The sequence below is a fragment of the Diaphorina citri genome, unplaced genomic scaffold (assembly GCF_000475195.1).
Source record: "Diaphorina citri unplaced genomic scaffold, Diaci psyllid genome assembly version 1.1 scaffold1045, whole genome shotgun sequence".
Taxonomy (NCBI): Eukaryota; Metazoa; Arthropoda; class Insecta; order Hemiptera; family Psyllidae; genus Diaphorina; species Diaphorina citri.
In genome coordinates this window covers 16,657-32,210 of record NW_007378475.1, presented here as the reverse complement: position 1 = coordinate 32,210, position 15,554 = coordinate 16,657, and the positions used below count along the sequence as shown (strand labels likewise).

The following is a 15,554-nucleotide window of genomic DNA, read 5'->3' as shown; positions in this document are numbered from 1 at the left end:
AGGACAAAGTACACGTGTCAGTGAAATGTTTCAAAACTCCTAAAAAAAAAAAAAAAAAAAAATTTTTTAAAAAAAAAAAAAAAAAAAAAAAAAAAAAAAAAAAAAAAAAAAAACATTAGATAAATCCCATTTCACCACCCAACATTGAGTTTCTACACCGCCTTGTGAGAAAGAGAAGATTCCATGGTAGGTATCCGAGGTAGGCATGATTACAGCTGTTTTAACTGCTTTTGGAGTTGACTTTAGTACCATTTTCTTAAGGTGTGTTCACGGCCGCTGATCAACGTCGATACACATCGATCGACGGCCTTCGAGTATGTGTGGACATACCTTTATAGTGGTCATGCAAGAGACTATAGTTGGCCATTCATCAAAGATATCTCAAATTTAACTTTCCCTGACTGTAACCATACCGCTCGTTACAAAAACCATCGGCCAAGCCTTAGATGTCATATTGAAATTGTGTTATTCTTGTGTTACATTTACATTTACACGTGTCTTATTAACTATCAACTAAGCAACTAAGCTCCATATAGTCGGACGTAAGCTCCGAAAAGTATTGTCCCGAACAATAATCTGCTGTACCTACATATACTTCTACACTTTCTACATGTCGATGTCGTAAAGATCTTCAGATTCTTCAGGAAAAGGGGAATAAGGTAACAAATAAATAACAGAAAAATAATAACAAAATAAATACCTAAATATCTACTCATAATATTTAGCTATACATTTAACCTTACTTAACATATTATCCTAATGGATTCTTATTGGTAAATCCGGACCCATAGAAATAAGTCCAAAGATCCTCATGGTTCTTGGGATTCATATCTAAAAAGTGATAAATCTAATGGATCTTCATGTAGGACTTGCTGTCAATATTGATCTTTTGAAACTTCTCAATCTCTTGCTGTCGGATGAAATAGGTCGTGATGAGACCTTTGCCTTTGATGAAAGTTCTACCTCTCAGCTCACACGTAACACCATGATCTTCAAGAATATCGCACGTCTTCTCGGTCACCTGAAATAAACCAATGACCAGTAATGAGAGCCCGTTGATTGCACCAGTTCTCAATGGATCACTGAAGTTAAGCAAAGTTGCGCTTGGTTTATATCCTGATGGGTGACCATACCACTGAAAATTTGGTCATTCGCGTGTTGTTGCCTTTCCCCAATCCTACTCTGACTGGATAAGGTTAATGTGAGGAGGCGGATAGCTTGTAGCCGAATGGAAAGTAAAAACCCCTTCTCTAAAATCATTAGCAGCTAGACTAACAGTTATACAGTCAGCAAGGTTAGGAAAAATAATAATAATAATAATAATAATAATAATAATAATAATAATAATAATAATAATAATAATAATAATAATAATAATCATCCGTATACTGGAACGCTTGCACCAATCGTAACGTTTCATCCACCGATCTTCCCACCGGTAAGTCGTTCATCGTGATCTGACGTAGTACACCATTACGATCGATGATGAATAGACCGCGTAACGTGTGGCCCTGGTCACTCAGGTAGACGCCATAGTCCAGGGATATCTTGTGTGTTAGGTCTGACAGGAGTGGGATCTTTAGTTTGCCCAGACCACCTGAAACAAGACGGAATGGGTTAAGGACCTGAGGAGAGAAATCCTTTTTTTGATAGAGAGAGAGAAATAAAATTTATCAGGACATGAGGTACACAATAGGGCTGCCTGGAAGAGACTGACAAGAAACACCATTTAATTGGGAAAAGGTTAGGAAGAAGAAATCAACAGCCAAATGGCCAATGCATTGGTTTCCAATCACTGAAGTTAAGCAACGTTCCATATGGTTGATATTTGGATGGGTGACATACACATACTGCTGGCTTTTCTCAGCTCCACTCAAGCTGGTTGAGATTCATGTGAGTAGGTAGGTAACTTGTCAGCAAATGGAGGATAAAAACTTAGTTCCCAGAGTTAAACCGTGAGATTCAACCTTAAAAACCTTTTTTAAACCTTCTAAGTATCAATCTTGAAATTATTTGACTTCTTTGTCAATTAGACTGTGGCCCCCACAAGTACATAATTATGTAGGTCAGTTGACCAGTTGAACCCCTATAGCTCAATGTGGGATCAGTGCTAAGGGGTTGGATGTGGTAAAAAATCTTACCTTCTTTCCTTGGTGTGTTGACCCAAGCAAGATGGGTAAAGTGAGAATCCACAGATGCCGCAACCACTTCTGTGTTGATTTGGTGGAACTCTTCCAGTCTGTCATTAAATGCCAAGATCTCAGTTGGACATACAAATGTGCTGAAAAAAATGAAATTAAGAAATAGTAATTTTCAAAGGAGAAAGAGCCAAAGAGCAAATTTTGGAGGGGTAAGTAAATACTGTAAATAGATCTAACTGCTCTAAAAAAAAGGCATTTACACAAACTCCCAATTTCCTAGACGTCATTTACACAACTGAATCCTAAGGCTTACTTTCAAGATCTACTCTGGACTAGCCTAGCCTAGATAAATACTTACAAATCCAAGGGATAGAAGAAGAACACCAAATATTTGCCATAGTAATCTGACAGTTTGATTTCTTTGAGTTGTCCATCAACCACTGCAGTGCCTTGCCAGAATGGAGCTGGTTTGGAAACTAATTTAAAACAGATAAAATAATGTAAGAAAAGTTTAAGAAACACAATTGAGGAGCTGGGTTGGGTGCAAAAAGGGAAATATGGATTTTTTGCCCTTTTGGCGTAAAACGGTTTTTTGAATAGAACGTGGTGCACTCTATCTTCCAGCGTTTGAACTGCAGTGATAACTTTTTTTCAATGAGTTACAGCATTTTTTGTAAACATACTTTTCAAGGATTTAGATGAAAAATTGAAAAAATTTAAAGTTAAATATCTCAGTTTGATGATTTTCATTTATTGCCCTTTTTGCACCCAGCTTCTCAATTATTTTCCTAAGGTTGAACCTGTGGCGCTCACAACAACACTCAACACAAAATATAATCTTACATAGAAAACGCAGGTTCTCGTTTCTCCACAATTTCCATCTCTGAAGTATAAATATCACTTCCAAATTCTTGGCCAGCATCTGAGAGCTATGTCTAACTGATGAGTTCCAATAAGAACGAAACGCGTCTTAGGCTGCTCTTAGGTGTTGGCTAAATTGGTGAGAGCCCTCATCTGGACTTGACCGCGTCCTGGCTGCGCGCTCTGCGCAACCCAGCACGTTAATACACCTCTGCTCGCGGGTTCAGAGCACTTGCACAGGACTCGGCACTCCAAGTCCAGACGAGATCCCGCCACACAACACACTCCCTTCCCGCCCTGCCTCGCTGCACGCTGCTTAATTAGTGACTAACGCTGTCACTTGGGGGGGAGTACTGTGGCGCTCACAACAACACTCAACACAAATATAATCTTACATAGAAAACGCAGGTTCTCGTTTCTCCACAATTTCCATCTCTGAAGTATAAATAACACTTCCAAATTCTTGGCCAGCACCTGAGAGCTATGTCTAACTGATGAGTTCAAATAAGAACGAAACGCGTCTTAGGCTGCTCTCAGGTATTGGCTAAAGACTTTTAGGTCGAGCGACTTCGCTTCCAAAGTGCAAGAGGCTTTGACTCTCGGGCCTATAACTCCAAGCTAACTTCGGTTCGGTCAAATTTTAGACATACCTACCTATTACCTATATCCACTATCTGCCCAGAAGTCATCATTAATCTCAACATGGAGTTATAGACCCGGATCTACCTACTTGTAATATAATCAAGCGGTCAAACTTTCTTGACTTGGCGGGGCGGAGCGCTACCGCGCTCCTTAATACTTGGATGGGTGAACTTGCTTCCTGCTTTCCAGCGTGCATTTCCAGTAAGTCCATCATTCCCAAAGGGACAGCTCCTAGCTGAATATTGTATTATTCTTCAAGAAACACTAAGTATATTGGTCTTACCAACATGGGTAGGCAATATGTTCTGGAGCAACATCTTGTTGATGATATGCGTTGTGGCAGCCTCTTCTTGTTCGACAGCCAGTTGTCTTTTCCATCTATAGTCCAATCGGTTCATGTATTCTGCCTGAAAATAACAGTCATACCAGTTAATAAATAGTTATACTGATCAGCTTGAGTTATGAGCTTCTAAGATTAATCTGCTAACATTGACAATGACAAGTAGGGCAGGGTATAAAAGTTCTGTTAAGCTGTGTCCACATTTTTCGTCGAAAATCGAAGGACACAGATTTGGGCTGCTGTGTTAAATTACATAGCAATAGCCTAAAAATATGTCATTCTTGTCTTTAGGTTACAGTAAGTAGGTACGTAGGTTTGAATTAACAATCACATGCAAAATTGGCTACCTATAATAATATACTTTTGTAAACACTGAATTTCAAGGGTAAATAGGTACTTTTTCAATCACCTTTGATAAAAAAGACAAATTATTCGCACAAAACACCATTATTTTGTTCCAAACTTGTGAGCATGTGGACAAGATTGCTCCGGTTGTGCTCAGGGCAGAATTCTCTCTTTGGATGGCGAGCGATCCAAAACTCCGTAGCTCATGGAGACCATGGTGATCTATCCACGATATGTCTTGATTGTCAAAGTTCAAGTGTCCAAAAGGTCGATAGGCCTAAATACGCCCAAAGTTTAACGAACAAGAACATGTTTATCCAAGGAGATTGGTTTCCTACACTGACAGCGCCAAATTTAACAAGTAAATTCACAAGACAATTCAATACTCAAACCTCCTATTTAGCACTTGGAACAAATATTCCCACATATTTCGACACTATGAAGAATCACCTAGTGAATGATTTACACAGGAAATATTTCAGTAGCAAATATTCTCCTCTCCTGAAGGAAACTAAAGATCCGAATAAGGATCAAGAAAACAAGAATCACTGTGATGGAGATGGGGATCAGGCCAAAGGAAAAGGACAATTTTTCAAAGCCGATAAAAAGTTCGAGGCGAAATTGAAGCCGAAAAAGTTCATGTGGTCTAAAGGCTCCAAAGGGAAAGCGTGCAAGACTGATTTTGTACTGAAGAGGAAAATATTTTCCTCTAAAGGAAAACCTAAAAAGCCTAAAAATTAGGGAAAAACTAGGAATCTATGTTAAAATAAGAACGTTATGTACCTAAAGACGAAACACATAGCTTTTTGTTGATTTTAAGGTATGGTAAAGGTATATCTATGTATGTTAGTAGGTAGATAGAAGCATGTAGGTATCAGATTGTATCAGTTTCTTTAACCAGGGTATTTGTATGACCGCCGTATATCTCACTAGATATGCAATGTGCCATACACTAATGATACTGCACTCCTGTGCTAACACTGCTAACTCAAGAAATGAGAAAATTTAGCCTGACATAAGAGTACATAGGGACTATACTTGGTCTATTTACCTGGCGGTCCATGAGATGCAGAGTGAACGTAAGAAATAGAACACTGAGGATGTGAGTGAATTGAGGCTCCAATCCGGGATTCCATGTGTCTCCCTCCTGAAAATTAAAACAAATGATTAGCTATAACTGCCTACCAATTATCAATAACAAATTTAATATCTTTAGATATTGAAATAAAACCGAATTATTATTTTCATTTCAATATTCAACATTTCACTTAACTTCACAAAGTTACCGAGTCCTCCATCAAGAAATATCTTTCGAGACATTGTTGAAACTGCGGGGGTAAAGGGACTTTTCAGTATTATCTCAGCAGGATAAACGAGGTATATTCTACGTATATTGTTATATCCTATACCAGAGGTAGTCAACCTTTTATGGGTCGCGAGCTACTCAGATGACTACATAGGAGCCTTGGCGAGCTACTTTTAGTCCTTTACGACACCACGGACCGACATAATTTTTGGTTCCCATAAGAGTTTTTCTCAACTTGTGCGACTGTCTGCGAGCTACCAAAAACCTTTTTTTTTTTTTTTTTTTTTTTTTTTTCCAATTTTTGCGGCTTGTCGGGGGCCCCCAAAACCCTTTTTTTTTTTTTTTTTTTTTTTTTTTACAAAATTATAGATGTTTTGTTTTACAGCACCCTCATGTTTAGACTGCGGAAGTATTGGAGTAAAGGGACTTTTCAGTCTCATTCTGGCAGTATAAACAGGGTATATTTTATTCTATTCTATGCCATTACCTGAAACAGCCTGGGTTGCACTAGGAGCACACAATTCCACTAGTCTATTCTATTACCTGAAACAGCCTGGGTTGCACTAGGAGAACACAAGCCATATGAGCGGCCACAATGAAACAGCTGACCAGGAGTTTGAGTTGAAAATGAACTCGAAGAAACAGAAAACACATGAGCACGGATAAGCTGCATGTTTCTGTGATGTGCTGGAAACAGAATGAGGTTCAGTTTAGACTTTTAGAGGTTAGGCGGTTAGGTTCCCTTTTGACAGAGCATGCCGGAAAGAAAGAAAGTCTTATTTAGGCCGTCTGGACTAAGTTAGTGTTAAAAAAACCTTTAGCCAGCCACTCACTATCAGGCAGACTTGACAGGTACACCTGATCAGATCCGCCTGTCAGGTCTACCTGATACCTGATGACCACACACACAGGTAGAGCTGATCAAGTGTACCCGCGTCAGGTCTACCTGATAGTGAGTGGCTGGCCTAAGGTATTAAGATGATTATATTTTATCTTACCCAAGGCGTCAGACAGTATAGGGAATCCTTATCAAGATAAGCCTCTGGTAATCCCATGGGGATAGCATCGATACGACTCCATTCTATCTGGAAAATAAAAAGAAGAACTTTAGTACTGAGTTTTGGGTCTCGAAAATTAGGAGTACCCTTTGGTGAAGCTAAAGGGGCGTCCACATATAGGTACTTAATCGATGGCCGTCAATCGATGTGATGGTGAAAATGGCCGTCAACTGTGTGTGGACACATCTTAAGAGCCATTTTTATCCTTTTTAGGACCGCCACACACGTTCAGTGTTGCATGACAGTCTTATGCCTGATGCCTGTCATTCAAAACTGAGCGAGTGTGGCTGGCTCTCAAAGTCTCTACCAATCGGAAATTAAGAGAAAAAATAATGTACCAAATCGTAGCCGTATTCTGCCTGAAAATAACAGTCATACCAGTTAATAAATAGTTATACTGATCAGCTTGAGTTATGAGCTTCTAAGATTAATCTGCTACCATTGACAATGACAAGTAGGGCAGAGTAAAAAAGTTCTGTTAAGCTGTGTCCACATTTTTCGTTGAAAATCGAAGGACACAGATTTGGGCTGCTGTGTTAAATTGCATAGCAATAGCCTAAAAATATGTCATTCTTGTCTTTAGGTTACAGTAAGTAGGTACGTAGGTTTGAATTAACAATCACATGCAAAATTGGCTATCTACCTATAATAATATACTTTTGTAAACACTGAATTTCAAGGGTAAATAGGTACTTTTTCAATCACCTTTGATAAAAAAGACAAATTATTCGCACAAAACACCATTATTTGTTCCAAACTTGTGAGCATGTGGACAAGATTGCTACGGTTATGTTCAGGGCAGCATTCTCTCTGTGGATGGCGAACAATTCAAAACTCAGTAACTCACGGAGACCATGGTGATTTATCCACAATATGTCATGATTGTCAAAGTTCAAGTGTCCAAAAGGTCGACAGGCCGAAATACGCCCAAAGTTTAACGAACAAGAACATGTTTATCCAAGGAGATTGGTTTCCTACATTGACAGCACCAAATTTAACAAGTAACATATTCACAAGACAATTCAATAGTCAAACCTCCTATTCAGCACTTGGAACAAATATTCCCACATATTTCGACACTATGAAGAATCGCCTAGTGAATGATTTACACAGGAAATATTTCAGTAGCAAATATTCTCCTCTCCTGAAGGAAACTAAAGATCCGAATAAGGATCAAGAAAACAAGAATCACTGTGATGGAGATGGGGATCAGGCCAAAGGAAAAGGACAATTTTTCAAAGCCGATAAAAAGTTCGAGGCGAAATTGAAGCCGAAAAAGTTCATGTGGTCTAAAGGCTCCAAAGGGAAAGCGTGCAAGACTGATTTTGTACTGAAGAGGAAAATATTTTCCTCTAAAGGAAAACCTAAAAAGCCTAAAAATTAGGGAAAAACTAGGAATCTATGTTAAAATAAGAACGTTATATGTACCTGAAGACGAAACACATACCTTTTTGTTGATTTTAAGGTATGGTAAAGGTATAACTATGTATGTTAGTATGTATAGGTAACAGACTGTATCAGTTTCTTTGACCAGAGTACATCAATTTTTGTATGACCGCCGTATATATCATATCGCCGTATCATTGCATATCTCACTAGATATGCAATGTGCCATACACTAATGATACTGTACTCCTGTGCTAACTCTGCTAATTCAAGAAATGAGAAAATTTAGTATGTATTGTAACCTACATATGAGTACTTAGGGACTATACAACTATACTTGGTCTATTTACCTGGCGGTCCATGAGATGCAGAGTGAACGTAAGAAATAGAACACTGAGGATGTGAGTGAATTGAGGCTCCAATCCGGGATTCCACGTGTCTCCCTCCTTGAAATTAAAAACAAAGTTTGTGGTCAGTGGTTAGTTAATAGCATTGGTATAGCTACCAATAACAAAATAATAACAACTAATTTAGTGATCATGTTTGCTAACAAAAATGGAGCTCACACATTTTGGCCTTGTGGCGTGTGGCATAGGCAAATGGAGCTGTGGAAAATGACTTCTTTCATTTTCCCATTGGTTTTCTATGAGAAGTTCTCATGAATTTTCTGAAGAAAAAGTGGGGGGCTACCTAACACTGAAAATGTTAAAATGTAATTAATACCTGGAAGGGCTTGGTTAGACTGCGGACGTAAAGGGACTTTTCAATCCTATCTCAAGAGGATAAATGAGTAAAATAAGGTCAAATTCCACTAGTCTATTCTATTACCTGAAACAGCCTGGGTTGCACTAGGAGAACACAAGCCATATGAGCGGCCACAATGAAACAGCTGACCAGGAGTTTGAGTTGAAAATGAACTCGAAGAAACAGAAAACACATGAGCACGGATAAGCTGCATGTTTCTGTGATGTGCTGGAAACAGAATGAGGTTCAGGTTAGACGGTTAAGCCAGCCACTCACCATCAGGTAGACCTGATCAGGTCCGCCTATCAAGTTTACCTGATAGTTTGTGTACTCATCAGGTATCAGATAGACATGATAGGATGACCTCATCAGGTGTACCTGTCATGTCTATCTGATAGTGGCTGGCCTTAGGTTCCGTTTTGACAAATGGAGTAAGTAAAAAAATAAAAATATGTCTAATGCATTCAATTCCCGCCTCCTCTCATCAAACTCACCAAGCCGGACCCCTGAGTGGGGTTGGAAAACGCTAGGGTTACGTGTTTGTCCAGATGGTCAGTGGTCACCCATCCGGATATCAACCACGCGCAACTTTAGTGATTCAACGAGCTATCGCCTTTTTTTATCAGCCGTCTTAACTTCAGTTAGTGTTAAAGAAACCTTTTACGTATCAAGATTCGCAAATACTTAACCCATCCGTTTTTTCCCCTTCACCTAACCCTCGGAGTGGGCTTATTGTATGAGGTATCAAGATAATGATTATCTTTTATCTTACCCAAGGCGTCAGACAGTATAGAGAATCCTTATCAAGATAAGCCTCTGGTAGTCCCATGGGGATAGCATCGATACGACTCCATTCTATCTGGAAAATAAACAGAGGAACTTTAGTACTGAATTTTGGGTCTCGAAAATTAGGAGTACCATTTGGTGAAGCTAAAGGGGCGTCCACATATACCTAGTCGATGGCCGTCAATCGATATGATGGTGAAGATGGCCGTCAACTATGTGTGGACACACCTTAAGAGCCATTTTTATCCTTTTTAGGACCGCCACACACGTTCAGTGTCGCATGACGGTGTTATGCCTGATGCCTGTCATTCAAAACTGAGCATGTGTGGCTGGCTCTCAAAGTCTCTACCAATCGGAAATTACGAGAGAGAAAAAAAATGTACCAAATCGTAGCCATATAGCACTCTCTGCTCTCTGAAGGGAACTTACCAGGACAATAAGCGAGCACAATGCCAGCAGTATAGTGAACACAATGTAAAGGAGTGTACGGGTACAATTAGACCAGACTACCAGGATAGACGTCCTGTACAGAACTTTGAGGAAGGGCTGCTTGGGTTCAGGGATGACGTCCATTTCCTGGTGCGGATCCTGGATCATATTCCAGATGAAGTGAGTCCAGGTGAACGGTAAAGCTATCAGGAACAGGATAGCTGTAAATCCGTAGCACAGGAGAAATGTTGAGTCCAACCTGGGGGGAATAAAATTAACGAGGATTCAGTTATTCCTCCATTTTCGGCTAGCTGTATTAACAGGAGAAATGTTGAGTCCAACCTGGGGGGAATAAAATTAACGAGGATTCAGTTATTCCTCCATTTTCGGCTAGCTGTATTAAAAAAGTGTTTCGCCGCCGTTTCTATTCCGTAGCAACGAAACAACTGCTACATATGAAGCATGTGGTCTGTGTCGTAACATGCCCATTCTCATCCCGTTGTATGTCCCTTATGAGTGCAACAATGTGGCGTCTAGTTCCCGGGCTGCACTTTGGGGATCAAACTTGATCCAAATAGATTCTAGCATTCTAAGTTTAGTAACCTGATTGGTTTATTCGTTAAGTTGACGAAGTATCTCAAACTGCAGCTCTGGTCAACACAAGAGCACATAGTAACCCCCTCAGATAATTGCAACTGAAATTCGAGTGCAACGTCGCGTCGTTGACTCTATGAATCGACCTAATTTTTTCCTGCATTCCTATAGGATAGTTGAGAACTTTACCCCTGGGTCAACTTTGTCTAAAGTTCTACACTAAAGGTCGACTGACCCGTCCATACTGTCTCGGCAGTATAGATTCACCTCGTCTGTCGACGGCCGGTCGAATATGTTTGGTCACACCTCAATAACCCAAGGAAACATGTCTCACTTACTGCGACAAGGTAAACCTCTGAATGAGGAACATACAGATAAGAACGGCTAGGCCTCCTGCCACATAGAACTTGAACAGGGGATCTGGAAGCTGCAGGAATAGATACTCCCATCTCCAATGCTCAAACGTGAGGCATATTGGATTCACGTCTTTCACATCTGCCCATGTTCTGAAATCGAAAGAAATGAGAATAAATAGACAACAAGGTCAACAAGGAGAGAGAGAGAGAGAGAGAGAGAGAGAGAGAAGAGAGAGAAGAGAGGAGAGGAGAGAGAGAGGGGGGGAGAGAAGAGGAGACAGTGGATAGAGGATTGTGGAGGGGAAGGTTTAAGGAGGGAAATGTTGACCCCAAATGAAAGTAGGAAAATGGCAAAGCGAAAGAAGAAGACGAAGAAGAGGACAAAGACTGATTACTCCTCATTTAGGTGTTGGATCAACGCTAGACCTCAAAGTTCCTTGCCTTTTATAAGTTTTATCTAGCAACTAGCATTTTGAGATATGTCTAGCCTTTTGTAGGTATGTTTGAGATATGCAATGTATAAATTTGGTGCGTTAACAACTAACCAGTTAAAAGACATCAAAGCAAGATGCAAGCACGTACAGAAGTCAAGACCTATAAGGTTTGACGTTCCAAGTTCTTAGTCTTAGACCTTCTAAGGCTAAAACTAATTCAAGATCAAATTCAAGACAGTATCTAGGTATCTATCGATCTATCAATAAGTCAATACGTACAAGGGTAAGGTCGACCACTCATAATACAATAGTCCATCTCATAGCTTTGACTGCACATCTTGTGCAGTTAATGCACAACTCACACAAGACAAGAGTAAATAATGTAACTTAAACAGTCAAACTGATCTGAGGCTGGCCACTCACTATCAGGTAAATCTATCAATAAGTCAATACGTACAAGGGTAAGGTCGACCACTCATAATACGATAGTCCATCTCATAGCTTTGACTGCACATCTTGTGCAGTTAATACACAACTCACACAAGACAAGAGTAAATAATGTAACTTAAACAGTCAAACTGATCTGAGGCTGGCCACTCACTACCAGGTAGATCTGACAGGTACGGCTAAACAGGTCCGCCTGTCAGTTCCACCTTCTATTCCATGTCGTAAAGGATGTACTGGGCTTAGGATATAATTATTGGTTGTTTATATTTATATTGGTTGTTTGTAGATCTTACTTGTAATTTCCAATGGGCATCTGTTCGATGGCGGTTTGCATGGCTTTGTCAGCGGTTCTCAACATTTCCTGATAGAGGACCAGATTGTTGTCCATGAACATTGTTCTCCTCCGCAGTACGGGGGTTGTGCCTCCAGAGTTGTACGGAGAGGGCGTGCGAATCTGTAAATAGAGAGAAAATTTGTTAGAAACTATTTTGATGGACCCAGATACCTACAGACAAAGATCATCCCGAGCGGGAATCGACTCCGCGACCTAGGGCTTTGTATGGCAGAGCAGACGCCGCAGACGCGCTACCTACAAAGCTAACTAGGTCGGTTTACCTACCTTCATTCGGGCAAAATATTCAGTGGCATCCTAGGTGTGTGTAAGTGGCAGTACGACATTTGGTCTCAGGATGTGGTCATTGCCAATCATATGGAGCAGACGGGACGACCTGGGTAAGTGAAACCCTCTGGACAGAGAAACCCTCTGGATACTGAAACCCCTGGATAGTGAAACCCCTGGTTAGTGAAACCTCTGGTTAGTGAAACCTCTGTGGATAGTGAAACCCCTGATTAATTAAACCCCTAGTCAGTGAAATCCCTGCGTAGAGTGAGTTATAAAAAAATTAGGTACTCTTTTCAGAGGACTACTCTTCAGTGTACGACAGACTACGACCCCACCCAAATCCTGGATACGGCCCTGGAAGACGGGTAGCTTATTGCCGAATGGAGGGAAAAGCCCCTCAGCCCCCGTCACTACACACTGAACCCCTAATTAAAATTAAAACTGATACATTTTGGATGTTTCAGAATGGTACATGTGACTCAGCAAACGTTGAAACTACTGGGCAATGACTACGATTGGGAGCCAAACTGTGGCAACAAGAGCCCCCTCCTGGATAAACTAAACATTAAGACCTTCCTGATCAAGCCAAGAAAACAGGTGACACCATTTTACTTTTTTTATAAACATTCTTTATTGGAATAATTACAAACAAATTACCTAGGTGGATACAAACAAATAAACAAACAAAGCAAGAAAATGGAAATAAATTACAACCTTATAATACCTACATACTTATGTATAAAATATTTCAACTAAGGGGCGGTCTTGACGCCTAAAGCATTCTCTTCCACCCAACCCCTGTAAGTACCCGGGCATTGGTAACTAGTAGAAAGCTTCTGTAGATCTATATTATTGTCTTTCTTCATTTTGTTTACTATCTATGTACATACCTACCAGTTTTCATTTTTATGACCATTTCTTTTCCAGGCATTTGCCAGAATTGTCTGTATAATAGTATTGTAATGTTTTGCGTTATTGTCTTTGTTTAGCGCAGTGCCGTGATGTATCGGGAAATAACTTTCCATTCGTTATCAACAGAAGGGATTCATCGCCCCCGAGATCTGCATTTGATTTCTTCAAGGTAATGTTATAGTGATTGCCAGTTTCGTTGTAAGCTCTGGGTCGTGGGTTCAATTCCGCCCGGAGCGACTTTCCCCTATCCTGTCCTCCTTCTCTCTTCGATTTCGAGACGATAGGACCTCTGTTGTTTAATACCCTCTGTGAAACCTGTTGGAGGTTGGGAAACTATTTCCGTGAGTCCGTAGTCGTCATATTGCTCTAGCAATCAGGTGATGTATCGGGAAATAACTTTCCATTCGTTATCAACAGAAGGGATTCATCGCCCCCGAGATCTGCATTTGATTTCTTCAAGGTAATGGTATACTTTTATTCAAATTGTGATTGCCAGTTTCGTTGTAAGCTCTGGGTCGCGGGTTCGATTCTGCCCGGAGCGGCTTTCTCCTATCCTGTCCTCCTTCTCTCTTCGATTTCGAGACGATAGGACCTCCGTTGTTTAATACCCTCTGTGAAACCTGTTGGGGGTTGGGAAACTATTTCCGTGAGTCCGTAGCCTTCATTTTGGTCTAGCAATCAAAAAAATCAGAAGATCATTTCTCAGGGTTGAAACTCTGTGTTCTATGCATTTAGTCTCGTGAGGAGAATATTGAGTTGCTCGTAAGTGAATAGCTGCAACCTGTAACAGTAAAAGAAATAAAAATTAAAATGAAAATTTTGGAATAGATGTTATGTATTGTAACCACTTAATTAATCTTTAGTAAACCGACCTAGTTAGCTTTGTAGGTAGCGCGTCTGCGGCGTCTGCTCTGCCATATAAAGCCCTAGGTCGCGGAGTCGATTCCCGCTCGGGATGATCTTTGTCTGTAGGTATCTGTGTCCATCAAAATAGTTTCTAACTAATTTTCCCTCGCCAAAGTCACATACTGGACAATGGCCTGGGTTCGAATCCCAAATTCACAACTGAGGCTTGATTAGTGAATTTGACCCCAAGTCACCGGATAATAAGCACTTTATACGACATTATTTTCTGTCAATAGTAGGGTGCAGCCCTGATAAGCTCGCTAGCGACCAGTGTAGCCAAAACCAAATGTTAGCCCAAAGCAATCACGCTAGTTAAGGCTGATTGAGAAGCTGACGAAAAAATAGATGGAAAAGACAACTGGCTGTCGAACAAGAAGAGGCTGCCACAACGCATATCATCAACAAGATGTTGCTCCAGAACATATTGCCCACCCATGTCGGTAAGACCAATATACTTAGTGTTTCTTGAAGAATAATACAATATTCAGCTAGGAGCTGTCCCTATGGGAATGATGGACTTACTGGAAACGCACGCTGGAAAGCAGGAAGCAAGTTCACCCATCCAAGTATTGATTATATTACAAGTAGGTAGATCCGGGTCTATAACTCCAAGTTGAGATTAATGATGACTTCTGGGCAGATAGTGGATATATAGGTAATAGGTATGTCTAAAATTTGACCGAACCGAAGTTAGTCGCTCGACCTAACTAGTGTAGTCCAAACCGCTTGACTACACTAGACCACCTCCAGTGTGAGAGGTGTCTGTATCATAAGGTTTAGTCGCACGACTACGCATCCACTTGGTTTTGGTCATTGATTGGTCGGAACTTGCTACACGAATTAGATTTCGGATTTCGCCTACCCCAACATCCTGAGGAGATCTTCTACAAGAAGTACACCAAACCAAAACAGCGCGAGCAGCGCGAAATCCACCAAAGTATGCAGCATGTGGCTCAGTTGTAAGTAATGTTGGCCCATTTTTCTGCCTTGTAAGTGTTAGGTTGCGGGATCGATTCCAGCCGCTCGGCGCGAAAATTATCCGAATCAGAGAAGGCCAGCCATTCACTATCGGATAGACCTGATCAGGTGTGCCTGATAGTGTGTGTGCTCATCAGGTATCAGGTAGACCGGACAGGCGGACCTGATCAGGTGTACCTGTCAGGTCTACCTGATAGTGAGTGGTTCCTTATTGGAACGTCAGACTTTTTCCTATCCTGTTGTCTTCTTTTTTAATTAGGTACCTGT

At 40.6% G+C, this 15,554-nt stretch overlaps 1 protein-coding gene across 1 annotated transcript in view; it reads right to left on the bottom strand.

Moving 5' to 3' along the window:
• Positions 1-795: 795 nt before the first annotated feature.
• LOC103513920 overlaps positions 796-15,554 on the bottom strand; it is an 18,274-nt gene continuing 3,515 nt past the window's right edge. The window contains exons 5-19 of the mRNA XM_026827013.1: positions 14,133-14,184; positions 12,163-12,323; positions 10,971-11,138; positions 10,039-10,297; positions 9,596-9,682; positions 8,908-9,051; positions 8,430-8,525; positions 6,634-6,720; positions 6,179-6,322; positions 5,381-5,476; positions 3,928-4,051; positions 2,500-2,617; positions 2,142-2,281; positions 1,404-1,597; positions 796-1,141 (exon numbers count right to left, since the gene is read on the bottom strand). Of these exons, the coding sequence (XP_026682814.1) occupies positions 848-1,141; positions 1,404-1,597; positions 2,142-2,281; positions 2,500-2,617; positions 3,928-4,051; positions 5,381-5,476; positions 6,179-6,322; positions 6,634-6,720; positions 8,430-8,525; positions 8,908-9,051; positions 9,596-9,682; positions 10,039-10,297; positions 10,971-11,138; positions 12,163-12,323; positions 14,133-14,184 (2,164 nt within the window). The 3' untranslated portion in view covers positions 796-847. The remainder of the gene's footprint in view (positions 1,142-1,403; positions 1,598-2,141; positions 2,282-2,499; positions 2,618-3,927; positions 4,052-5,380; positions 5,477-6,178; positions 6,323-6,633; positions 6,721-8,429; positions 8,526-8,907; positions 9,052-9,595; positions 9,683-10,038; positions 10,298-10,970; positions 11,139-12,162; positions 12,324-14,132; positions 14,185-15,554) is intronic.